Genomic DNA, 27,500 nt, shown 5'->3' on the forward strand with positions numbered 1-27,500 from the left:
TGGTATCTTATTCTCATAAGGCGAGGGATAGGTGCACAAGTCTTTCATGACTGCTGATGAAAAACTACATATCGCTGTTGTGGGGAGAAAATCTCATATCACCAAAATGGGAACTTTACAGGAGAAGGAAAAAACATGCTTTACTTTTAATGCAAGACAATGGAACCAGATTTTTTTCCAATCATTCTGGGCTGTTTCTTTTGGTCCATTCATTAAAGGGCGACACGTGTTTTCAAAATATGTCAAAAACTGAAAAACGAAAAATCCAAATCCGATGGTTTTCATCTGACAACACAGCTAAACATTAATAAAGGCACATTTCACTAAGCAGCAGTTGTCATAAAGGCTGTATCAGAGAAAATATACATTATATATATATATATATATAACTCTGCCACTACAGTGTCATGGCATTGCCTTAGGGCCTCCTAAAATCTTATAAGCATATTAATGCTCACTTTCACATGCATATGAAATCCAAAGCGTTTCATATGATGTCGGCGAACCCGTTGCAGCTATAACAGCTTCAATTCTTCTGGGAAGGCTTTCCACAAGGGTTAGGAGTGTTTATGGGAATTTTTGACCGTTCTTCCAGAGGTGCATTTGTGAGGTCAGACACTGATGTTGGACGAGAAGGCCTGGCTCACAGTCTCCGCTCTAATTCATCCCAAAGGTGATCTATGGGGTTGAGGTCAGGACTCTGTGCAGGCCAGTCAAGTTCTTCCACACCAAACTGGCTCATCCGTGTCTTTATGGACCTGCTTTGTGCACTGGTGTGCAGTCATGTTGGAACAGGAAGGGGACGTCCCCAAACTGTTCCCACAAAGTTGGGAGCATGAAATTGTCCAAAATCTCTTGGAGCTGAAGCTTTAAGAGTTCCTTTCACTGGAACTAAGGGGCCGAGCCCAACTCCTGAAAAACAACCCACACCATGATCCCCCCTCCACCAAACTTTACACTCGGCACAATGCAGTCAGACAAGTACCAAGTCTCCTGGCAACCACCAAACCCAGACTCGTCCATCAGATTGCCAGACGGAGAAGCGTGATTGGTCACTCCAGAGAACACGTCGCTACTGCTATAGAGTCCAGTGGCAGCGCTTTACTCCACTGCATTCGATGCTTTCTTCTCGGCCATGGAAACCCATTCCATGAAGCTCTCTACGCTGTTCCTGAGCTGATCTGAAGGCCACATGAAGTTTGGAGGTCTGTAGTGATTGACTCTGCAGAAAGTTGGTGACCTCTGCGCACTATGCCCCTCAGTATCCGTTGACCCCGCTCTGTCATTTTACGTGGCCGACCACTTCGTGGCTGAGTTGCTGTCGTTCCCAATCGCTTCCACTTTGTTATAATCCCACTGACAGTGGACTGTGGAATATTTAGTAGTGAGGAAATTTCACGACTGGACTTGTTGCTCAGGTGGCGTCCGATCACGGCACCACGCTGGAGTTCACTGAGCTCCTGAGAGCGACCCATTCTTTCACTAATGGCTGTAGAAGCAGTCTGCAGGCCTAGGGGCTCGGCTTTATACACCTGTGGCCATGGAAGTGATTGGAACTCCTGAATTCAATGATTTGGATGGGTGCGTGAATAATTTTGGAAATATAGTGTATAATCTGTCATTACAGTGTCAGGGCACTGCCAAGTGACTTTCTCAAATCTTCTAGGCATATTAATGATGCTCACTTCACTAAAGGACCAGAGAAAATATACATAACTGTGTTATAACAGTTCAGAATCAAAACAGAACTACAAAACAGCAAATTTACGTTTCTGTTTCAAAGCATCCTTTTAGAACCGCTCACCTGTGTTTGATTTTGCAGCCTCACTTGTCTAGTTGTGTAACATAATCACTGTTATGTGTTGGACATAAAAATACACCAAGCTACAAAGTCAGCTCTCAGAACAGGCTGTCATTTCACCCAAGAAAGTGTTATGACACCTAAGTGAAGCTGACAAAAGCAGCCTTTATGAAACTGAAGCTTACTGGAATAAGGCTTTATAAATGTTCATGTAGGTTTATGCCAGCTGCCATGAAAGGCCTACATAACTATCACGCAGTCTTAAGAATCTGACCTACAGTAAAGTGGTGCCACCACTATTTTGCATCACCTTGAAGAGTTCAGTAGTCTCAACCTCAGGCAGTCCCCCCACATGGACACACACACACACACACCTTCTAAGCCGCTTCCCCCTCAGGGTCGCGGGGGGTGATGGAGCCTATCCCTCAAGGAAACAGAAAGCTCCAAAATACATTTTGCACACAAAGCTGGCCATAAATCTGAAGATTTCTCTATGCGTGTTCTGATTGGTTATCCAAACATCCGTGCACTTGCACAGCTGTGCAGGGAGTTTTATCATTCAGGCAGAAAGCAACTTAGTTCAATTCTAGTCTGCTATAGTGAACACTTGCACTGGGCATTGTGACGATTAAATGAGCCTTTCTAAGAAAGATATATTCGTTGTCTATTCTCCTTCCTTCCTCTACATGCCATGCCAAAACAGCAGGCTGTGAATGGCCGCTTGTCATGCCAGTCAAACGGCCTCTTCCTCTCAAAGTTAGCCGTTCTTGGCCATGTTACATGGAGTAAAGCATTCCCCTCTGTGCTGCCAGGCAGAAATCTGGCTTTCGAGACTAACTGTATGTTCACACTCGCAGAGCGATAGCGATCCAGTCATCTCCTGTGGGAGGATGTGATTTGTAGGCGTGATTTAGTGACAAGCAGTAAGCGACACAGCAGCAGAGTGGCAAGCGACGACAAGAGTTCTCAACTTTATGCAAAAGAATTGCGACGAAGTGAAGCTACAATCTAGCTGACTGGCTCAAACAAAATCCTTAGACTAGTTGTACTGGTATTTCGTCTCTATTCCCAACATTCCCATAAAAAAGAGGAAGAGAAACTCAAACTTGTAAACTCAAACGTGCAATGGTACCAAAGGCGCTCTGTGGGTGTAATTCTACACTCTCTGACCATTTATGGACAGTAGAATCAGGCCTACAGCACTGCTAGTCCATTCATCTCTCCACTATGAATTAAAGTTCTGCCATCCAACTTGACAAAATATCAGGTTTGGAGCTGGGCTGGAGCCATTTGTCACGTAAAGCTTCAAGGTTGACTCAGCCTGGGGTTCGTTTTCTAACGACATTGGTCTATAGCTAAAGCAGTAATGAAAATTAAAAACAGTATATCAGTCACAGGACCTTTAACGCAGTGGGGCTAACAGTTGATCAGAGGAGGATATGTGATGTTCCACAAAACATGCTGTTGATAAATACAGTTAGTCTATTACAGCTGTCTGAAATGCCAGTTTATCCCAAGATGACATTGTCAATCGGTCAACCCAAGCCCACAGTGACACAGCAAAGCTCTGTACACTCGTGTCTGTGATAATCCATCTCTGTTAGTGTGTGCGAGTGGGTTCAGGTCGGGGCCCGGTTTCAAATTTAGCAGCGCCAGTCGAGCCGGGTCGTGCTAGGTCTGAAAGTCATGAGTGCAGATCGAGTTCGAGCTTCAATTTCATACCTGGGAAGACTACTGTGAACATCTACACCTGGTAGGTGGTAAAACATACGTTGAGCTATAAGTGCAAATGGTCAGATGTCACTAAATAAACTCTTCCAAATGGCTCCATGCAGGCTGAATCATTCTCCACCTCGGTTTTCTCAGCTCTTCCATCCTTGATCCATCTAAGATTGCCGACATATTTTGCGCCTAAATGTCTATAAATACCTCAAAGTACTGAAAACCCTTTGATTCAAAGGCAAATTTCACTGCAGCTGAAGAAATGTAAGCTAACACTGACAGTGTCTCTAATAACTGTGTAGTTACATATGAACAACAGATGCAACAACCATGTTGTAACAGCTTAATCTCTCTCATGTAATTACACAAGGTTAGTAACAGAAACGTAATTACATTTGTAATCAGACTGGAACAGCGTAACTTTAACACTACAGCAAAGTTCCTGTGCAGTTGTTATGTAGGTCCAGTGTAATCACTGAATGGCATTAACCAATGTGATGTGATTAGGTGTCCATGTAACAACACAGTTATTCCATAGTAATAACTGTATCAAAAAGATATGCATGTGTAATTACATAGGCTGTACCCCTGTAATCCATCTGTAACAATGACTAAATCATAAATAGTTACAAAGTTTCCAGCACCTTGTTGAAAGTGTGGCATGAAGAATTAAGGCAGTTCTGAAGGCAAAAGGGGGTCCAAGTGGCTGGTGAGTGTATATATATATATATATATATATATATATATATATATATATATATATATATATATATATATAGAGAGAGAGAGAGAGAGAGAGAGAGAGAGAGTTCAGTGTTGTCAGAAGAAATCCTTGTATCTCCAAAATGGTAACTTTACAGGAGAAGGTAAAAAACCTACTTTACTTTCAATGTAAGTCAATGGAACCAGAATTTTTTCCAAGTAATTTTGGGTCATTTCCTTTGGTCCATTCATCATGAAATTTACAAGCAATATAAAGGACAACAGACACTATGAAATTATATCAAAAACTGAAAAATGTCCAAAAAAGGAGATACAAGGTTTTCTTCAGACAGCAGTGATATATATATATATATATATATATATATATATATATACATACACACACACACACATATATATATATATATATGAATGAACCACTTTGACCAAATTTGCATGCCTGCTGTGAAAACTCAGCTGACATTTCAACAGATACAGTAAGTATTTGAGGAAAAACAGCGACATAATCTATCAAAGAAGACGCTTGCTGGCAGCTTTGATGTAAAGCTCCTGCAGAAGCTCGATAAATCTCTTCTGAGGACTTCCCGTGACCTTCCCGAGCGAGGTCGCAGCAAAGCTCCAAGGCAGAAATGGCGGAGCGGCCTACCTGACGTTGTCATGGCGCTGGATGTAAATTTTGTGGAAGATCCTTTCGGGAGGCTTCAGGAAGTCTTCCTTCATCTCCATCGCCACATTCCTGGGCAACAGGCTCATCAGCAGCCGCTCCTACAAGTGTGTGGAGGTGTTGCATTTTTTGTGAAGTGTTGGGGAGAGAAAGGTGAAAATCTCATTAAAGCACTGATAAAAGGGAGAGAAAGAAGAGATGAACACCTGACGTAACATCGGTTCGAGCTGAACTGGTATGAACGATGAACAATATGAACAATCAACACAAAACACAGCAATAATAATAATAATAATAATAATAATAATAATAACAATGATAAACTCTGAGCTTTCAAAACTGATGCAGCTGAATCAGATTCACATCAGAGAACAACTGAAAGGGAATCCCACTGTTCCTTTCAAAATAGGAGAAAATTAAATGGTTAAGATGTAAACAGAGTCATTTAAAGAGTAAGAACTGCTCACAGTGGTGGTGATAGGAACCAGACGTCTGAAGGGTTTAATGTCTCTAAAAACTCCCTCACGGACATAATTACAAGAAAAGGTTATGAATACAGCGACTGATGCCTGAGACTGTTATTAGTTATAGTTTTGAGATGAGGGATAACAAAATAGTCCCCAAAGAAAACCTATTTTGTTCAGATTTATCTGGATTTTATTTGGATAGTAAACGAATATGGCTAGATCTGTGTAGTAGTCATGGCGACCCCTGGTTCCTATCACCATCACTGTAAAGAAATCAGAGACTCTACAATGAACCATTTCACTCCAAACCACTCTGAATGACTCTGTTCACATCTCAGTGGTTGAGTTATGCCAAAACTTTGATTAATTGATGGGATTTGTCTTTAAATTCACATTATTAAACCAAAATGAATGCGCCTACTTCAGCCAACTGGCTATTTTTTACTGTAGTTCAAGACCTGATGTTATTAGCAATAAACAATTAAAATAAAGAATAATAAAACGAAAGCCAGTTTATTTACAGACAAACTAATCATATACAACATACACACCAAACAGAGAGTTAGCATAGCAATATACACTATAACTATCCAGACAGACAGACAGACATTGCTGACATGGGTGTTGAATTGTGCACACAGCTTGGAGAATCTACATAGAAAACCACTGACCAATGGAATGGGACGTGCTAGAGCAGCCACACATGAGCTAAGGTCACCATGCCCAATGCCAAGTGTCAGCTAGAGGGGTATAAATACCCCCAGCATTGGGCTTTCTCTGAAGTGATGGAGCTCTCTGGAGTGATGGAGTTGGAGTGTCCAGAACTGATCATCCAACATCAGTGCCTGACCTCACTAATGCTCTTGTGGCTGAATGCAATCAAATCCGTACAGCAATGTTGCAACATCTAGTGTAAAGCTTTCTCAGAAGAGTAGAGGCTGTTGCTGCAGCAAAGTAATTAACACCCCATTAACAGCCTTGATTTCATCACTAAAATAAACCGACCTGCTGTACGTAGAAAATCAGCCTGACCTCAGACCAAAGCCCCAGTAAGCTGTGGGGCTCTATCAGGCTTGGGTCGGGTAGCAGATCTCTAGATCTCTGTGAAAGAGCTGACTGGCTAAAGAAGCTTTCCGTGAGCGGGATGGCAGAATTTCCATCCGGTAACCCTGTTACCATGGGAGATTTGCGTAAACAAATGTTTGAACCAGACCTACACACTTTCCCAAATGTAATCAACCAATCAAAGAAATGCCTGCTGTCTAACATTTGTGGCATCTGGCTGACGTTCTTATCCAGAGCAACTTATAATTTGATCATTATACACAGGTAGGCTAAGGTGGTGTTGGGAGTCTTGCCCAAGGACCCTTATTGGTATAGTGCAGGGTGCTTGAACCCCAGTCTACAGCATAGAAGGCAAAGGTGTTAACCACTACACTAACCAACCACCTTGCCAGTTTATGTCTTCTTTGGAGCTACACTGTCCGGGTAAAGGTTCTGTGCAGGTACATTTTTCTTCTTGAAGGCACAAATGATGAAAATGTACAGTTTTAAGGTCCAATTGTGAACCCGTGTAAATGTGTTTTTTTGTTTTGTTTTGTTTTTTTGCCCAGGCCAGAGGTATTTGAACCTTTACATAACGTACCACACTGTTCTCAAGGTACAAACAATGTAAATGTTCCCCCAAAGGTACTACAGTGGTTTTAAGGTCCAATTATGAACCTTAAATTAGTTTTTCCAGGTGAAAAGTTTTTATTTGTACCTTTCCATAATCGAATGTTTTAAAACAGAACGGTAAAATTAAAGCCTGGAGACGAGACGGGGTGTGTGGAATGTGTAAAATATAGAACTTTTCTGCATTACGGTACAATTAGGTTCCCTGAGTAAAGGTACTGAGATGTACCCTTGAGGGTACCATCCCAGTGGCAAGACGGGTCCTGCCCCAGTGACAGTTTCGTTCCTTTATTTCTGAGAGTGCATGTTTTAAACAGAACAATTAAAAGGCCTGGAGTGAAGACAGGACGTGTGGAGTCAACACATCTTAGAAAATATAAACTGGAATGGATTATGATGCAATTATGCTCCCTGACTAAAGGCACTGAGATGTACCCCTGAGTGTCCCACCCCAGTGACAGTGAAGTGACTTTTTCTGAGAGCGTATGAGGCTAATGTACCAGTTAGTTTCATATAAAGGGCGTGCTTGTTATCTATAAATACGGTCAAAAGTAGAGACAAACTTTGTTTCATGTGGCGGCTACTACGGTTTTTAACTACGCCACATACTTTAGCTGCTCTTTATGGACCACTGTACTGAATTAGTTTAAAACTGTGGTTCCAGAGTAAAGAAAATACTCAAAAAACAATTAAGGATTCAGACCTTCGATATGTACAAGTATTGTGTTATTATCTATTAAACTCTGGATGTTTAAGAGATTAATAAGCGACATATACAAACCCATCAATTTCAGGGCTCTTTCTGTCTGAGGTAACTGTGCCAACCTCCTAAAATTACACAGTTGACTTTTTTTTTAATGTTTAAACAATGATTTTTAAGATTTTAACGTTTTCATGTCACCACCGAAATTCTAAGAGTTTGAGTTCATGGGCGGAGCCTTACTTTAGCCACACCCCTGCATTTTAGAGCAGGAAGTGAGGCTGCATCCCTGTCCCTCATGGCCACATGGTGAACAGTTAGATCCCATTATGTTGATGTGAATGTGTCCCGATGTCTGAATATCTGTGTGAGACATTGTGGATTGTCACTACGGAAACACATATATCCTCCAATGACCTGAACATTTTTGTGTTTTAATGAAAAATATAATCATTTTATGTGCAGCTGTTCAAAGCTGTGTTTCAGGTACTGGCTAGTGTTTTTGAGCTCTGCTCAAAGTGAGCTAAAATTGTCACCACCCAAACTTTCAGTTTAGTTCAATTCAATTCAAGTTTTGATGTGTCAAAAATGTTGTCAAAAAGTAGCTTTACAGAAGTTTGAAAACATACAGTTATAACATATTTCCCCCAGTGAGCAAGCCAGAGGCGAGGATGGCAAGGAAAAACTCCCTCAGACTGGAGGTAGAAACCTTGGGGGGAACCAAGACTCACAAGGGGAGACACGTCCTCCTCTGGTCAACCAGTGTTTACCATTTAATAATACCAAATAGAAGCTAAGAGGATCTCTGTCTGAAGACTGGATGGTAAAGCTTTAGAAACTGCACTGGTAGAGGCAGTCTCTGACTGAGGCGGTTGAGATGGTTTGGACATGTGTTGAGGAGGAATAGTGGATATATTGGGCAAAGAATGTTGGAGATGGAGCTGCCGGGCAGAAGGAGAAGAGGTAGACCTCAGAGAAGGTTTATGGATGTAGTGAAGGTGGACATGGAGATGGTTGGTGTGAAAGTAGAAGAGGCAGTGGATAGGGCAAGATGGAGGCAGATGATCCGCTGTGGAGACCCCTAAAGGGAGCAGCCGAAAGAAGAAGAAGATTAAATTGTTTCTGGCTTAATATTTGTTTGCACACTATGTCTGCACGTTTGCACTTGTTGTTCCATGTCGCACCGTGTCGTTCCTGGAGGAGCGTGATTTCACTCCACTGTAGATGGAATGATAATAAAAGCCTCTTGACGTGACAAGACACGTGTAAGTTCACTGGTCATTTTGCTAGCAGATAAGATGGTGATATTGTACTAAAGACATACGGACGTCTGGTTCCTAGCACTATAATGGTGAACAATTTTGACTCTAAATTTCTCTAGAAAGGCGGTTTCACACCAAAGCACCCTGAATGATTGTGTTTACACTGAAACCATTAAACTAATTCATTCTGCCAAGTTGAGGGAGTTCCCCTTTAAGGTATAAGGTCACTCAAAGGACAGGATTTTAGTCTAAAATCGGTCGGTTAAAAGTCTGAAACATGTTTTCAACTTAGACTTTGATCTAGTTGGGTAGAGACGAGCCATACAAGCAAGCCTTTGGGAAATTATGCGACGATTCCCCATTTTCTGAGACGATTTCGATATTTAGATATGCAGTTTGCACTGTGGGAGCTGGAGGCTCTAATCCGTCATTAGTTGTTAGCTACATTGGTCTCGTGGCTTTAGGGCAAAACTAAATAAGCAAACTTCAGACGCCAAAAATGTCTTGGCTCTTCACGTTTGGGGGATCGAGGTCGATGGTGTTACCTGCTTCTCGTTCTCGTCCTCCATGCGCAGTCGCTCCTCGATGCAGTTCCGCGCCTGCAGAAAGGCCTTCCTCTGAGCGCGCTCCGTCAGGATCCGCACGAAAAGACCAGACAGGTTTACGCTGGTGAAGAGCACCGTGTTGGCCACCAGCTGTTAAACACACACAGACGGTTATGTGATATTGAGTCTAATGTGCATGTAGAGCAAACAAAACAGATGATCCAACTTAATCCAGCACCTCAGGGTAATAAGAGAACACCCCTGAAAACAAGTGCCAAAAGGGTTCCTTTACCCACCATCACATAATGTTGCCTCAGGGCAACAAACCCATTTTCTTCACTTTACAGTGCCATGACGCACATTTCCAGTCAACAGAATGCTAATAATGAAGCATAACGACGGGAAGAATTTGAACGAACCAATAAAAACATGCAGGTCATGCTGTCTCTGGTTGGACCTTCTTAAACCTTCACTTCTTGGAGTTTCATTTTGGTACTGTGTTTTCATTTGAAAGACTTTCTTTTAGCATTTTTAGTATTTAAAGATCAACAAATTGTTTAGTAACAGAGTTTCATTTGAAATATTTAGATGAAAAAACTATTCTGGTCCTTATAATGCTCGGTATAACGTCTTTACACTGTTGCACCATGTTGCCTTAAGGCAACGTACACCCAAAAGGACTCAGCCATGCACTGTGTTTTATTAGATTTTAATAGTCAGGGCCGTTTTATGCAAGAAAAGTGAAATAAAGTATTTTTTTAACATCGCTGTCATCATGTGAGTGAAACACTGCCATAGAAGGACCGAGTACCGTTTAGTACCCTAAAGAACCAAGTCCGATAAAGAGATCTGAGAGTGTGAAGGATCTTTTAAGGTTCCAAGAACGTTATGTAACGTAAGGGTTCCTCTTTTGCTTATGTAGAGATTCTGTAAACTTGAAGTATTCACATTTACTAAATGTTTCCCCAAAGAACCAGCCTCAGAACCAAACACCAGATCCTACACGACTCTCTAATTGACCTTTCCAAGCGTCATCCTCACACCAGCTGCCATGAAGTTGGCTGTAGGTGGATAGCTGAAGGCTCAAAGTTTAAGGCTCACTTATTTATACACGTTTTCGCTCTGGAATGATAGATTAACTCTGAGATGATTATTTTCCTTATATTAGCATATTTTTTAGCTTATTATTCCTTATATTGCTTATTTATTTTTAGTTTAAATGTGGCACTTTCTATTATTGGCATCTGTTATCCAAAGTCCTTTTTACTTGTAATTATGCTTCTTATTTTTTGTTCTGTTTAGTAACAGTGAATCTTTTATATGCTTCATTTAGACGTTTACGTAAAAGCACATTTTTTCCACACCAAGCTCTGCCGTCATTTCATTTCAAAACTGGTGGATATTTTTAACCTTACTGGTGAAGCCAGTGGTCAATAACGGACAGCTCTAATGCTGCCAGGTCACAACATGTTTTTTTTTAGTGCCCATGCTCATTGGTTAATCAATCAATCAGTTAAGGCGGCTTTTCAGAGCATTGGCTTTCTGCCACAACAGAACATTTAGTCTTTTAGTGTGCTGTAAATCAGTGCTACATGATGGTAGAGAGCGACATTAATTTACTTATTCAGCCTGAAAAAAATGTATATATATATATATATATATATATATATATATACGTGTGTGTGTGTGTGTGTGTGTGTGTGTGTGTGTGTGTGTGTGTGTGTGTGTGTGTTTTACAGGGTGATCTGTTTACTAGAATTTAATTATTTATTTGGTTAGTTAGTGAGTAAGTTAGTTATTGAGTAAGAAAGTTGTTTGTTTATTTATTTATTTAGTTAGTTAGTTATTTTGCAGGATGCTGTTTATTTTTTTTTAACGAGTTAGTCATTTAATTAGTTAATTAGCTAGTCTTATGTCATTAATTAATTAGATAAGGATTCAGTGAGTGAACTTGTCAATTATTTTGCAGGCTGCTGCGTTTGTTTATTTATTTATTTATTTACTTAGTTGGTTAGTAAGTTCATTAGTATTTTATTTCATTAGTTGTTTTACATTATTTACATCAGCTAGTTATTTATTTAGTTCAGTACTTGGTTATTTCATGTGTGTGAGTTAATTTTATGTAATTCTCTAGTTAGTGAATTTTGATGTTTAGTTAGTTGGTTAGTTATTCTGATTTAGTTAATTGGCTTTCATTATTTTTGTTAATAAATTCATTTCCATTAGTTTATTGCATAATTTATGTAGTTCTTTGGTTAGTTAGCTGGTTAGTTAGTTATTTTGCTGGTTGCATCATTTATGTCCTTCATTATTTGGTTGGTTGGTTGTTTTTATTGTTTGTTAGTTATTTTTCATTACTTTGTTAGTAAAGTAGATAGATAGATAGATAGATAGATAGATAGATAGATAGATAGATAGATAGATAGATAGATAGATAGATAGATAGATGCTCTATTTAGTTAGTCATGTTTAGTTATTTCTACTTAATACAATAGTTAATTGTTTTATGTTAGTTGGTTAGCTATTTAGTTAGTTGATGCTCTATTTATTTATTTATTTATTTATTCAGTTGGTTACTTAGTTCTATTTAATTCACTAGTTGTTTTATGTTGTTTTATGTTAGTTGGTTATTTATTTTGTTTTAGTTGGTTCCATTTAGTTGACTAGTTATTTATTTTATTTTAGGTAGTTAGTTAGTTAGTTGGTTTACATGATGCTCTATTTATTTATTTATTTATGCGTTTGTTTATTTATTTAGTTAGCAGGTTGGTTTGTCTTGTTATTTCGTTAGTTGGTTGTTCAGTTGCGTTTGCAGGATGCTCCGTTCATCAGTTTATTATTTATTTTTGTTTTCCATGTGTTTAATTAATTGCTTCATTCTTTTTCTTTGTTTCTTTCTTTTTTCTGTAAACAGTAGGTGTAGACAGAAGATACATATTTCTATATTAGAATCTATATTAGAGCTTAAAGCCAAGCTGCAGTGTCTTTAGATCTGTTGATGGAGGTCAGTATTTAGTCACAGGCTGACGTGTAAAGCAGCAGCGAAACTCTCTAAGCTGCAGCTTTGTGTGACGGATGTTTTTAGTTCAGTTCAGAGCGATCTGTGTGTCAAGGTGTGAAACAACTGTGGCCTTAAAACACTCCTCTCCACACACACACACACACACACACACACACACACACACACACACACACACACACACAGGGGTTATACACCGCACTCCATTAACACTTGTGGTGGGCTGGTGGTGAAGCGGAGCTGAAATGGAGTTATTAATGTGAAGAAGCAGGAGAGACTGAGTGTTAGAACAGCTGATATGTTCTAATATACAGTGAGGTCCAAAAGCCTGAGATCCCCCTGAGAATCTGGGATTTATTTCATTCAACCCTGAAAATGAATAACAATCTTTTAGAACCTTGAAAGAATAAAAACAAATAACAAGAATTAAAGAAAAGTTATGATGAAGAATAACTACTCAGGATTTTGCACTATTTGTGGTTAAGCAACTCTTTAATACTGTGCTCCATACGTGATGCTCAGTTCAGGCGACACTCAGGTAGATTTGATCTACTGATCAGAGGCTTTTGTAGAAACGTACAGGGTCCATGCCAGCTTGTGCACTCACTTAACATTATAGCAAAAGAGATAAATACTATAACAGATGCTGGGAAATTCTGGAATTTATGGTAAAATATCTTCAAAGATTCTTGTTTTCACTTAAATTGTTATGCTTACCTAATACAACACAATTTAAAAAGGGAAAATAATTAAATTAGCATAAAATTAGAAAAGAAATTCACTAGTAGTCTCTGAGCTTTGGTCTCAATCTGACATTATAAGTGATTTCAATGTTAAATTCAAAAGTTATATTAAAGTAAAAGTTATACTTCTCGTTTCTCCGCCCGGTGGTGCACGGTGATGTCATCAAGAATCAGGTGACATTTTAGAAGCAGAAAAAAGCGATTACATTTTATTAGAACATTTTAGGAAAACAAGAAATTCACCTTTTAGATTTTGAATTTTAAGTTTAATATTAAGACGGTGTTGCTAGGCCATTGCTGTATTATCCCAAGTAGTTGCTGCAAACATGATATTTGGTAACTGCTTTGTTACCCCTGGTGGTTGCTAAGGTTTTGCTTAGCCATTGCTATTTTATCCCAGGTGGTTGCTAAGGTGTTGCTTGGCCTTTGTTATGTCATCCCTTGCTAAAGTGTTGTGTGGTCACTGTTTTATAATCCCATATGGTTGATAAAGTGTTGCTTGGCCACTGTTACGTAAGTGTTGCTATGTCATTGCTGTAGTTTCCCAGGTGATTGCTAATTTGTGCGAGTATATATATATATATATATATAATGTCTACAGAGGTCAGTGTGGGAGATGTCCTTTGTGACATTACTTGGGCAATTTGATTTGCACTTTTTCAACATTCTGCCGTTCATTTCCTATGAGGAAAAAAACATGTTGGAATGAAAACTGTACAAAAACCACACATGCGATTGGTCCCAAAAGCACAAGCATACTATTTCTCAGATAGTCTACATTGCTGAAATGTTTGTTGGTACTAGCTTGAAAACTGTGACCTATTTATTGGTACAAAAAAGTGCAGAATTACAAAATGAAGAGCTGCAAGTTGGCTGTCAAACCAAAAAGTCAGTTTTGATTTCAGGTTGAGTTTAAACCCAAATCTCCTCCTCTTTTGTGCATTGAAACCGTTTCACCCTAAAAAGGCAGTCTAGTTTGCCTGAGCAGTTTACAGCACATGACTCATTTGAGTAGTCTGTAGTTTACTTAGTTGTGTAACGTGTTTTTAATGAATAATTTCTTATGTAAGCCAGAAAAAAGCTAGCACCTACAGCTGAAGCCCACTGGCCCTTCGTCTTGCGACATTTCCGAGATTAACAGGGTGTAAGGACGGCGTGGCAGATGTGTGGGAGATGAAAAATTCACACATAACAGTTTGGTGTGTGCTTTTGAGTGGGAGTCCAAAAGCTCTAACACATAACATACACGGCCAATAAAGCAATGCTTCTTCCTCTCCTTCGAGACCAGAGCTGAGGCTGAATTTAAAGGAACACTCAGGGATTTTAACCTCATCTCTATCTGTAGAATACAGTTCATAACCACACACAATCATTTCTACACATTTCCTGATATTAGTAAAAGGGAAAAAAGCTTCGGCATCTGCCCAATGGCTTCTATTATATAGTTGTGTGCAAAAGTTTGAACAACCTTGGTCAAATGACATACTTTGTTTGTTGAAGACATCCTCTACAAAAAAATTTAAATATGACAATTTTGTGCAAATTGTGGTGCACAATGTCTGTGTATATGATGAATTTAACATATTGGAAAAAATAAAATATAAAACATGCCATAACTTTTGCACAGGCCAGATTTTAGTATGTATTTTTGCTGTGTTAAATTCAGCAAATAAACAGTAAACAGTGCATTAAAATGTGCACAACTGTGTTCTCTATATTGGGCACGTTAACTTATTTTGTCTTAAAATATTACAACATAAGAATAACTCACTCAGTGTGCACTGTTTTGTCATATAATAAGCCTTAAGATGTAATGTGGATGTGAATTTAAGGGTAAATTACTTTTGCTGTCATGTCTGGGAAATGTTCTTCTACATGATGTGTATATACTGCAACTACAATATCATTCAAACGTTCAAAATCAGCGTTTTCTATAATACAAATCCAAACTTGGTCGCTGATAAATGCATGAAAATGATCCACACATCTGCTTCAACATCACAGCTTTAAAATATATGTAGAACACCATGAAGCTACAAGTAGGAATGAAGAAATGTTAGATGTGTCCAGAATGATCAACAGAGCTGTAGAAGATTGTAAACAGGCAGAGAAAGCTGTAAAACATCGAGAACAAAACATCATTTTAACAAAAATCCAGAATGCCTCATATTTCAAAAGTGGAGATCAAATCTCAAAGCAGGAAACTTCACGTCAACATTATGATAACTTCACAGGAGAAAGGAAAAAAACACTTTACTTTTGATGGAAGTCCATTTTTTCTAAGTCATTTTAGGTCATTTCATTTGGTCCTTTCTTCATGAAATTTACATACATTAAACGGCCAAAAATATTCAGTCACCCATCCAACTACACTGGAGAAGACATTAGTTGTTTTCATTTTAAAGCACAACATCATCTCATGTGGTGCAACTGTCTAATAATTCATCCCAACATCAGGAGATTGGGAGTTTGAATCCCAGCAGTACCACAGCTGCCCATATCCAGAAGCCCAGGAGAAAAACATGCCGTATGGGACTGCATGATAGAAGGAGCGCCAGCTAGTGGGGAAACAGCGAAAAGACACAAATTCACTTCTGTTTATCTAACTGAGATGCAGAGCTAGAAACAGTGGCTGGGAGAATTTTTGATTCAACTAAAGTTTGAGTTCAAGTTGAGTCAACTCATACAAAGTCATGCGATCAGTTACTGTATCATTTTGAGTTCTACTGACCTCGTTTTTTACAGTGTGGCGAGTGCTTTAGTGCAGTTTCACATCATTTCCATAACATTCATACCATTTAAAAATGCAAATAACTGAAATATGAAGATCTGCACTGTAGCTTCGCTCCACTTCAACTACAATGGTGGTGAAAAGTTTTCTAGGCTTTTTTAATTCATAGTTAAACATGATTTGCCTTATTAAATAACAGCCCAGCTCCAAGGCAAGCGGTCCAGCTCAACTAGGTGATGAGTTGGATTAGGTGTGTTAGATTAGTGAAAGAACAGAAAAGGACAATACATTGAGAACTAAGGCTGGGGTTGGTCTAAGAAATAAAGTCAAGCCTGAGAATGTCCTGCAACCTCCAACACTGTAAACACCTCACTGCTCTCCCCTCACCAACCCAGACAACTCTGTGTCATGAATCTGATGGTGTAGCGCACAATGGAAACTATGGCTCGGTGCTAAAATCCCTTTGAGGGGTGTTTGTGTGCCCTGCATGCTGACCTACTTACTCAACAGCTCGGACAGTGTAGATGAGCGCGAGTGCGTAAGAGCGCGAGTGCGTGAGACAGAGCAGGTTCTCTCGGGGCCTCTGAACAAGACTCTGCGAATAGTTCAGTCTGGTTCTTATCCTCTATGTGGTGCGTGCCGGTCAGTAAGCACTTTAGGGCTGATTATCGAGCCACACTGTGTCAGTTAGGATGAAAATGAAACAACAATAGTGTAATAAAGTCCCCTTTCGGGTAGTAACTGTCATTTAAAGGCAATTGCAACAAGTTGAATATGCATATCTGTGTTATAACTGCAATATACATAAATCAACTGCATGTGAAAATGCAATTTGGTGTTTTATAAAACGGACAGTTCCAGTCCTAAAATCGGTTTGGCTGAGTCACGTTCAAAGCCACTGTAAAATCTGTGATATACACTAACCTATGGCCCCCGCTGATCTGTGTATTGATGCACCACAGCATGAAAAAAACCCTTTAAAAAGCCTTAAATGGAATAATCTTTGACTCTAATGCTGCTCACATGGACCACCAAGTATACTGATGAAGTAAGAACCCATTTTTTTGTTTAAACTGAGGGGCTGGCAACTTATGTTCTTAACTAGAACTAGGCTGGTCGGCTAGCTAACAGGTTAAAAGATGTGCTAAACAACTCCATCATTAGTGGTTGGTTAGTATAGTGGGTAACACCACTGCCTTCTACACTGTAGACTGGGGTTCAATCCCCACCTGGGCAAAACACCCTACACTATACCAATAAGAGTCCTTGGGCAAGACTCCTAACACCACCTTGGCCTACCTGTGTAAAATGATCAAAATTGTAAGTCGCTCTGGATAAGAGCGTCAGCCAAATGCCAGAAATTAAGGCTGGAATTGAAGCACTTATGGTGTGATTAACAATAAAGTGACATTTTTAGACATTTATACTGCTGTTTTATTGTTTGGGCATTTGGCTGAAGTGTGTAACTGCATGAAATGCAGAGAGGATTGTTTTGTAACATGGGTTGTGCTTCGGACCCCTTCCCTGAGGGGATGAATCCGATGATTGCGAGTGTGTCGAAAGAGAATTCAAAGAGAATCCAGTCATAACTTGTTAAAGCTTAAACACTTGTGTTTCAATCAAACATAGCATCAAACCCAGGCTGAATCCCACACAGCTATGTGCTAGCTATGAAAGTTTAGATATTCTAGCCTCTACAGACAAATGCATCATTTATTGAGTGTGGATGAGTGCCAAATGACTATTTCCTAGCTGTATTTTGCGATGTTGGGCTGCAGGATCCAGTATTTAAATTGCTACATAGTGCAGTATGTAGGGAGCAGGGAACAAGTTTAAAGGTCTTCCCATGAAAAAATCACAGTAACGCACAGCGTCTCGTGGCTTATTGCTTTATGATGGTACTGAATGTCATGTACCTTCATTACCAACAAAACTGGAGATGATTGCTTATTACCATATTACAAACTTCACATCTAGTGAGCTTTCTGAATGTAAGATCTGTTAAACAGATGTGATGTGTGTGCACGGCTGCAAGACACCCTGCAACCCTGCATTCACACCGGAGGTATGGGCAATGCGACGAAGCGGCCAGAGGTCATTTATTTTCAATGACAGCTGAAGATTTCTGCCGACAGGAGGCAGCGCAAACGTTGGCGATGCGGAGTGGGCGGAGTCAGCGATGCAACAAAGTTGGGCAAAGTTTAACTTTATGTAAATTAGGAGTAAAGCAATTGGACGATTACCTCTCGAAATAGGCTATTTCTATTTTTTATGCTGGAAGTAGTCATTTAAGCCATAGGACACGAGAGGGAGTGTGTTATCGCTAAATATTTATTGCTGTGATTTGGTTGCAGGCACGAGCCAAAGGTTTAACTATTATACGACAGTTAAATAAAGTAAGAGATTAATAAACCGGGCCGTGAACGCGGCGTTTAATATGTTTTAATGTTCAGTTCCTTCCGCCAGATTATAGTTCCTTAACAAGCAGCTTGTTGCTACGTCAGAGTAACGAGCTCCGCCCACTCGCTGCACAGCCGGCAGGTCGTCCTGCAGCTCCTCACACAGAACAACTGACAGTTTGGGAATTTAGTGTCGTCTCATCTTCATAGTCTGACCAATTCCTTCAAATCATCATGAGACGTCTTTCAACAAGTTATGACTGGTTTCTCTTTGAATTCTCTTTCGACACACTCGCAATCATCGGATTCATCCCCTCAGGGAAGGGGTCCGAAGCACAACCCATGTTACAAAACAATCCTCTCTGCATTTCACGCAGTTACACACTTCAGCCAGAGAGGGCTCCAAATCCCCAAATTTTACACCGTAAAGGTTTACAGTTTACTTGAGTTACTTTCATCACTTTCAATATCATCTTTCTTGTTCTACTTACAGCTGATTTGTACTCAGTTATAAATGCTATAATGTGCAGTACTGCGCAGATGTCTTAGGTATCTGAGAAGCCATTTATTTGGGCAGTAAATATATATTTGTTCAAAAAAAAAAGAGGTCAAGTCCAGTACTAACGGTTACCATACATTACCTACTTTATCTAATCAATTCTTCATGAAATTAAATCAGGTGATGGAACCAATTCATGCAATGTGCAGTGAGGACCCAACCCTGTGCTCTTCTAACTATATTCTTCTAACCTAACATATTAATAGCGCTTAAAAAAAACACCCTAAAAATCTTGTTTAACTGTATTTATCATTTTTAAATTTTCCTGAGCTGCCCAAGACTTTTGCACAGTACTGTCTATAATATATACATAATAATGATGCAATTCTCTAAATTTCATTAGTCTCTTAACCCCCTTCTTAACCTATGAAGGGCTGTATGTGGGCCTACACGCCACTCACAACTACAGAACCTATATTTTGTAGCAGTTTCTGTATAATGTCTAGTTTTCAGAGTATAGTAACCGTTAATATTAATAACTGAACACTAAACATGCAGTTTAAGAGCTTCATATTACGTGAGGACAGAGCTTGTACGGCCTATACAGAAACCGTCTAGTGCCATATCCACTCTAGGCACACACAGCATACAGTAGATCTGCTCTGGAAACTCTGCTGGAGTGGTCAGCGCCACGATAAGCCTCTCTGTCATGTAGGGTGATTTTGGCTGGCACACCATAAAACCCTAGTGTTGAATTCACTCTTAAAGCTGGACTTAAATGACCCACACTGAAGATTCTGCTTTGCATCAAAACGCTGAGTGTCCGATTGTGGCGCTGTTCTCTACAGTGGTGCTGAAATTGGGGTTTCCAGATGGGGACCCAGCATCACTGCTCTGATCTTATCAGTTCCACCTGTTCTTACAATACAAACGTTACAGTACTGCAGGTTTAGCGGGACCTGTGTCCTCTGTGTCTGGATCATCAACACAAATGATAATATAACTCTTTAGATGTGAAATCGGCAGTTCGGCTATGGATTCAACACTGTAGCTGTTAATCCAGCCTTTTCTATGTTAATTATATAACAATGGGTGGAAATTAATTGGTTTAGGTGTTAATTCAACTCTTTGGGCTTAAATTCAATAGTGCAGGCATTCATTCATGAGTTTTGTTGAACTTTTTCTATGTTAATTCTACATGAATTAACCGGTTTAGGTGTTATTTCAGCGTTTTCAGTGTTAACCCTCTACTGCACGCATGATGAGAGCAATTTAAAAAAATTCAATTCACTTTTTATTGCAAAAAATTCTTTTTTTCTGTTTTCTGGGCCAGATTATTACATTCAAGAACATTAAAAAATGTTATAATAATAATAATGTGTGCAGGGGTCCTTTTGGGGTATGTCGTTTTGAGGCAACATTGTGTGTCAATGGGAAGAAATATAGAGCTAAGTTCCCTAAAAAAGGTTACACCTGGCTTGTGAGCAGCTACATCCATTCCACGGAGGCAAAATGTTGCTTCTAGTCAACAATCATATCTGTGCAAAATCGCCTAATAAACAAATTGATACTCAAAAGCTTTAAAAGTGCCCACCAAGAGACACTTTGACCCGTTTATTGACTTCCTCAAAGTCTTCCCATTATTGTTAACCCTATCATTGTATTGAAATATGTATAATGTTATTGTAAAGTGAGGAAAATTAGTTTGTTGCCCTGAGGCAACATCATGAAAATGAGGGTTAAATCAATATTGCAGTTCTAAATTAATCAGTTTAGGTTGATTCAAGCCTTTTGGCTACTATTTAATAATATTGCCATAAAGTAATGAGTTTTGGTGTTAATCAAACTATTTTGGTGTTGATTCAACATTATTGCTGTAAATGTAGTTTAGTTGTTTGATTATGTGTGAACATTTTGTTTTTGTTACTGTGTTTTTAAGACTGTTATATGTTAATATGCTCTGTTCTGATTGGCTGCCCTGTATTTCACCTCACTCAAAAGGCTGAAACTTTAATTGCTGGCCACAATACTGGAAAATGAGCTGCTTTCTTGCATTAATTCAACCCTCTAGGCATTCACTCAACCTGTAGGTATTTACTTAGCCCCATCAGTGTTAATTCAGCCTTGTAGGTATTAACTCAGCCATTTGGATGTTCCCTCAGCCTCATAGGTGTTAGATCAGCCCTGTATTTCTTAATTCAACCTCGTAGGCATTCAGTCAGCTTTGTCTATGTTAATTCAGCCCTGTAGGTGTTAACTCAGCCTCATAACTGTTAAATTAGTCCTGTAGGTGTTAACTCAGCCCTGTAGGTGTTTACTCAGCCTCATAACTGTTAAATTAGTCCTGTAGGTGTTAACTCAGCCCTGTAGGTGTTAACTCAGCCTCATAACTGTTAAATTAGTCCTGTAGGTGTTAACTCAGCCCTGTAGGTGTTAACTCAGCCTCATAACTGTTAAATTAGTCCTGTAGGTGTTAACTCAGCCCTGTAGGTGTTAACTCAGCCTCATAACTGTTAAATTAGTCCTGTAGGTGTTAACTCAGCCTCATAACTGTTAAATTAGTCCTGTAGGTGTTAACTCAGCCCTGTAGGTGTTAACTCAGCCTCATAACTGTTAAATTAGTCCTGTAGGTGTTAACTCAGCCCTGTAGGTGTTGACTCAGCCTCATAACTGTTAAATTAGTCCTGTAGGTGTTAACTCAGCCCTGTAGGTGTTAACCCAGCCTCATAACTGTTAAATTAGTCCTGTAGGTGTTAACTCAGCCCTGTAGGTGTTAACTCAGCCTCATAACTGTTAAATTAGTCCTGTAGGTGTTAACTCAGCCCTGTAGGTGTTAACTCAGCCTCATAACTGTTAAATTAGTCCTGTAGGTGTTAACTCAGCCCTGTAGGTGTTAACTCAGCCTCATAACTGTTAAATTAGTCCTGTAGGTGTTAACTCAGGCCTGTAGGTGTTAACTCAGCCTCATAACTGTTAAATTAGTCCTGTAGGTGTTAACTCAGCCCTGTAGGTGTTAACTCAGCCTCATAACTGTTAAATTAGTCCTGTAGGTGTTAACTCAGCCTCATAACTGTTAAATTAGTCCTGTAGGTGTTAACTCAGCCCTGTAGGTGTTGACTCAGCCTCATAACTGTTAAATTAGTCCTGTAGGTGTTAACTCAGCCCTGTAGGTGTTGACTCAGCCTCATAACTGTTAAATTAGTCCTGTAGGTGTTAACTCAGCCCTGTAGGTGTTAACTCAGCCTCATAACTGTTAAATTAGTCCTGTAGGTGTTAACTCAGCCCTGTAGGTGTTGACTCAGCCTCATAACTGTTAAATTAGTCCTGTAGGTGTTAACTCAGCCCTGTAGGTGTTGACTCAGCCTCATAACTGTTAAATTAGTCCTGTAGGTGTTAACTCAGCCCTGTAGGTGTTAACTCAGCCTCATAACTGTTAAATTAGTCCTGTAGGTGTTAACTCAGCCCTGTAGGTGTTAACTCAGCCTCATAACTGTTAAATTAGTCCTGTAGGTGTTAACTCAGCCCTGTAGGTGTTAACTCAGCCTCATAACTGTTAAATTAGTCCTGTAGGTGTTAACTCAGCCCTGTAGGTGTTTACTCAGCCTCATAAGTGTTAAATTAGTCCTGTAGGTGCTGACTCAGCCCTGTAGGTGTTTACTCAGCCTCATAAGTGTTAAATTAGTCCTGTAGGTGCTGACTCAGCCCTGTAGGTCAGTAGGTGTTAGCTCTGCCTTGCAGGTGTTAATTCAGCACTGTAAGTATTAATTCAGATCTATAGATATTAACTCAGCCCTGTGGGTCTTAGCTCAGCCCTGTAGCCCTGAGCGTATCGACTCAGCCCTGTAGGTGTTTAATTTAGCCTGCAGGTGTTAGCTCAGTCCTGTAGGTGTTAATGTGACCCTGTAGGCAATAATTCATCCTGCCTGTGTTAATTCAGCCCTATTGGTGTTAACTCAGCCCTGCAGGTGTCAATTCAGCCCTGCAAGTATTACTTCAGCCCTGCAGGTGTGAATTCAGCCCTGTAGGTGTGAATTCAGCCCTGCAGGTGTGAATTCAACCCTGTAGGTGTTCATTCAAACCTGCAAGTATTCCTTCAGCCCTGTAGGTGTGAATTCAGCCCTGTAGGTGTGAATTCAGCCCTGCAGGTGTTAACTCAGCCCTGTAGGTGTGAATACAGCCCTGTAGGTGTGAATACAGCCCTGCAGGTGTGAATTCAGCTCTGTTGGGTGTGAATTCAGTCCTGTTGGTGTTAAGTCAGCCCTGTTGGTGTTAATGTTGCTAACTGAGCTCTGTTGGGTCAACACCGTAGTTAGTAACTCAACCTTACCGGCATTAATTCAGCCATGTAAGTGTTTATTCTGCTAAACAATTCAACCTTTTGAGATTCAGTATTGTTGAGTCACTAATGAAGGTACCCGTTCAATACTTCATCTCCTAAGTCAACAACGCCGAGCTCGCTCAACTCTGTATGTGTGTTTATTGCATTATACTAAATCCCAAACTCTAACTGAGGGCTTCCATGTGGCGCTGTCCACTCCTCTGTGGTGCTGAACTCAAGTTCCCAACGAGGGGGGCTTCAACAGCGGTGGTCGTTTCCACCACAGAATCGGCCCGTTAAAAGAGAAAGACAGCAGAAAAGCTACAAAACGTACCGTTCTCCAGAGTTTCTGCGTTTTGACCGTGACGGACGTGGCGGTCACCGTCGTGTGCGACACGGCCACCACGATCCCGAACACCACGGCCAACAGCGTCCGCACGGGCAGCAGCGCGTAGGCCACGAAGGTGACGAGCATGAGCTGCCAGACGCCGTGCTCGGGCGCGGGGGGCGGCTCGGCGCTGCCGGGCGTGAGGCGCGGAAACGGGCAGCAGGGCAGCGAGAAGGTGAAGCTGAAGAGGAGCGCGAGGTGCGCGATCTGCTGCAGCTGCGCCGCGCGCAGGTACTTGACGTTGGTGACGACGAAGAGCGAGGCGAAGACCACGCCGTGCACCGGGTGCGAGGCGCGCGCCACTGTCGCCGAGCTTCCTCCTCCTCCTCCTCTTCCTCCTCCCGCCGCTCCAGCTCCGCCGCCGGAGAGCAGCTCGAGCGCCGCGAGCGCGCAGGACAGCGCCACGAGCACGGCGAGCGCCTTGAGCGTGGCGGTCTGCTCGAGCTTCAGGCCGTAGCCGCGGAACAGCGCCTCGAGCTCCTTGCAGTCGAACTCGTCCTCGCACGCGATGGCCGGGAGCGGCACGCCGCGCGGGCACCGGCTCCTCTTCCGCCGCGTCTTGACTCTCCGGAACGGAGCCTCCTCCTCCATGGCACGGCCATCCACACCCGGCGAGCAGGGGGGGAGGTGACGGGGGTCCTTCGGGAGCTCGCGGGCGTCCCGGAGCTCGCGCGCGCGAGCTATCTGCGGCAGGACGGAGGATCCCGTGGAAGGAGAACGCGCATAACAGCCGCGCGCGCCTGCGGGAGAAGGGCGAAAGAGAGTGCCGCGCGAGAGTGCCGGACTGTGTGTGCTCGGCTCGGCTCGGCTCAGCTCGCGACCGTGAGCGCGCGGAGAGTCCTCGTGTGTGTGACCGAAAGACGGAGAGCCTCGCGCTCGCGCGGCTCAGACCGGATCACGCGTGCGCAGTGTGTGATGTGGGTAATTCGGAAGATTGACGAGGAGGGGCACGCGCACGCACGCGCACAAACGCGATCTGAAAGTTTGCGTTAAAGGGCCACCCCACCCGGTTTCCCAGAATCCCGGCGAAGTTGAGCGACTAAGACGCAGACGGCCGCTCAGAGGCGCCTGACGCGTTGACGGTGCTGCTGATAGGAACCAGACGTCCGGAGAGCTCAACGCTATGAGCGGTTATGAACACGCTGCCTTTGTTTTATGGTTTGCTGAGTTTGACTGAAGGTTCTGGCCTATTTTAAGCCCTTTAACGGTGCAGCGCGGCGTGCAGGGTGTTACAAGGCAAAACAGCCCCAAAGGAAAACGCCTGCTTTTCAGATCTAGCGCTACTTTTATCCCCATCAGCGCTGAGGAAGACACGCGTAGGTTCACTGGTGGCTCGGACAGTAAATAAAATGATGAACTGTTTGGTGTTTTCATTGGTTTCCTATTGTTTTGTGATTTTTACTGGGTTAATATCGCAGTGCGAAGGATCTCATTAGTTTACATTGGCTGGAAACTAGGGGTCGCCACTGGAAACTATTAATCCTAATGGTTTATGTCAGCAGGGTTGAGTTGTAGACATTGTGACTCCTGGCTCCATTCAGCATCGCTATAAAGAAATCTGAACCATTTCACACCAAACGACTCTGAACCATCTCAATCACCGGGTCACTCAGACAGCTTCTAAAAAGTGGTGGATTTCCCCTTTAATGTAGACAATTTGGTGCAGATGGGCTGCATGTTTCAAATTGTTTTAGTAAGATGCTCCACTGCATTTTGGGGTTTTCAGCTCATAGGATGGTGTAAATAGAAATGGATGGAGTCTGAGGCCCAGTCCCATTTCTTCTTTTTACTCCTACCCCTTGTTTTCGAGTGTCACTGAGTTGGAACTGAGTTACAAGGGGTTGAGATCTTCCCTCTGAAACAGGACCCTCGAATAAAAGGAGCATCGCTTCATTAACATCTACTGGCGCTGCTCTGTAGGAGACCCTGCCCGTCTGCAGTGACGGCAGAGGAGGGGACAGTTCAGCTGCTCACTGCTGGGCTTTAATTACATTTAGGGATCATAAGCCTTCAAAGAGGGGAGCACTTATTTATTATTGCCCGCCGCTGATTCTTGGGTCATATGAAACCAATTGACTTTTATTAAGGGCAAATCCAAGGTCATGGTCGAGGCAGTCCAGGTTCAAGTAACCAGTACGTAGAGCAGGAGGGACAGACATCATGTAAATATACAGGTACACAAACAACAGGGCCAGAAGAACAACAACATACATCAAACATCAAACAACAACTGAAACATCAAACAAACAGCACGATCAAACAAAGACCAACGAAAACTAGGGGCAAACACAGGGCTTAAATAATCACAGGGATGATGAGGGACAGGTGGGAAAGAGGTGAAACGAATCAGGGGTGGACTCAAGAAAACAAGGGGGCAGGACTGAACCAAAACAAACGCATGGGGAAGATCAAAAGTAAAGAAAAAACAAAAGGAGGAGTGGGAGGAGCCGATCGTGACACTCTCTGTTCGGAGTCTCTGAAAAACCTCCGTTTGGAGGGTCATGTAGTCCCAACACTTCGCCCCACCCCTCTATCTCAACAAAAATTGGGACACCCCTGGGGCTCAGTGGTAGGGGCGAGGGGTAAAATCGGATTGGGCCTAAGAAGTGTCCTCAGTGATGACCAGAGATGTACAGGGTTCTACAATGACTGAGAGAGACGCAGAACATCGAAAACTGTAGAACACGGAATAAAATTATATCCAGAATGTCTCAGATATGAAAACAGTGATCAAAGCTCAGGCGCAGAACTTATCAAGTAAACAAAAGTAAAGGAATACGTTTCTGAAAACTTGAAATATTGAATTAAGCAATTTGCCTCTTGTGAGGTGCTGATGTGTTTGTTACTCAGTACAAACCAACCACATCATTATTATTATTCTTTTAATCAGACATTTAAAATATCACAAGTGGCCAGCGTAGGGAACTCCTTTAGCAGCTGTAGCCAGTCAGCAGCCTGTCCATGTTGTCGACCCTCTCACACACACACACACACACACACACACACACACACACACACACACACACACATTATTCCCCATGGGTTTCCCCAACACCACATGTAATATATATATATAAAGAAATCTGAGGTTGAATTAATAATAAATCACATAATTTTTGTTTCTTTTGATAAACACTGAAAATGCCCCCAACACTACACAAGGGTTAAAATACCTTAAAGTGTCTCACTAACACTGTTCAGACGGACACTCTGGCCTGTTGTGAACATACCCGCTCACCTCCAGTCCACAGTAGTCACGTGGCTGAGACTTTCTACGCTGTTATGAATGAGAAGTCAGCTCGACAGAGAACTGACAGAAATAAATAACATATTAAATGCTAAATAACTTCAATTATTAATGTGACAAGTGATTCCAAACTTGAAGCACAGACGTGTTCACATCAGCGTGGTTTGTAGTTGTAATTTTGTTCTACATGCTGAAAACTCATCATCACAAGCTGATGTAAGTGACTCATTGTAGAAATAACTGCTTTAATCCACCTTCTTTTAAATTGCTTCCTGGGATTCAGCCATTAAGGACCATTAAGTGACACGGGGATGTCGGCCATTTGTTCTTTAGTGGCATCAGCTCAGCAACGTTCCTCCCCAAAAGAACTTAATCATCATATAAACATCTTCAAATGAGAAAGCCGGGATGTGGAAGGACTTTCTGTAATAACAGGCCCACTACCTCAAATATTACGAACGTTATATATTGTCCACTATGGAGCCCTGCTGGTGATGTAATGTGTGGCATTACACGTGGGCACAACATTCCAATGTGTGGCCATGACTTAGTAAGGTGTGAGAACAAGATGATAATGCATGCCGATGACTTAGGAAGG

The 27,500-nt window shown here is 41.4% G+C and overlaps 1 protein-coding gene across 1 annotated transcript in view; it reads right to left on the reverse strand.

Moving 5' to 3' along the window:
- Positions 1–24,503, reverse strand: part of adcy1b (adenylate cyclase 1b) — a 117,290-nt gene extending 92,787 nt beyond the window's left edge. The window contains exons 1-3 of the mRNA XM_037533725.1: positions 23,602–24,503; positions 9,559–9,708; positions 4,893–5,011 (exon numbers count right to left, since the gene is read on the reverse strand). Coding sequence (XP_037389622.1) covers positions 4,893–5,011; positions 9,559–9,708; positions 23,602–24,246 — 914 coding nt within the window. The 5' untranslated portion in view covers positions 24,247–24,503. The remainder of the gene's footprint in view (positions 1–4,892; positions 5,012–9,558; positions 9,709–23,601) is intronic.
- Between the last annotated feature and the right edge of the window lie 2,997 nt (positions 24,504–27,500).

This window comes from Pygocentrus nattereri, chromosome 2, assembly GCF_015220715.1.
Source record: "Pygocentrus nattereri isolate fPygNat1 chromosome 2, fPygNat1.pri, whole genome shotgun sequence".
NCBI classification, from domain to species: Eukaryota; Metazoa; Chordata; class Actinopteri; order Characiformes; family Serrasalmidae; genus Pygocentrus; species Pygocentrus nattereri.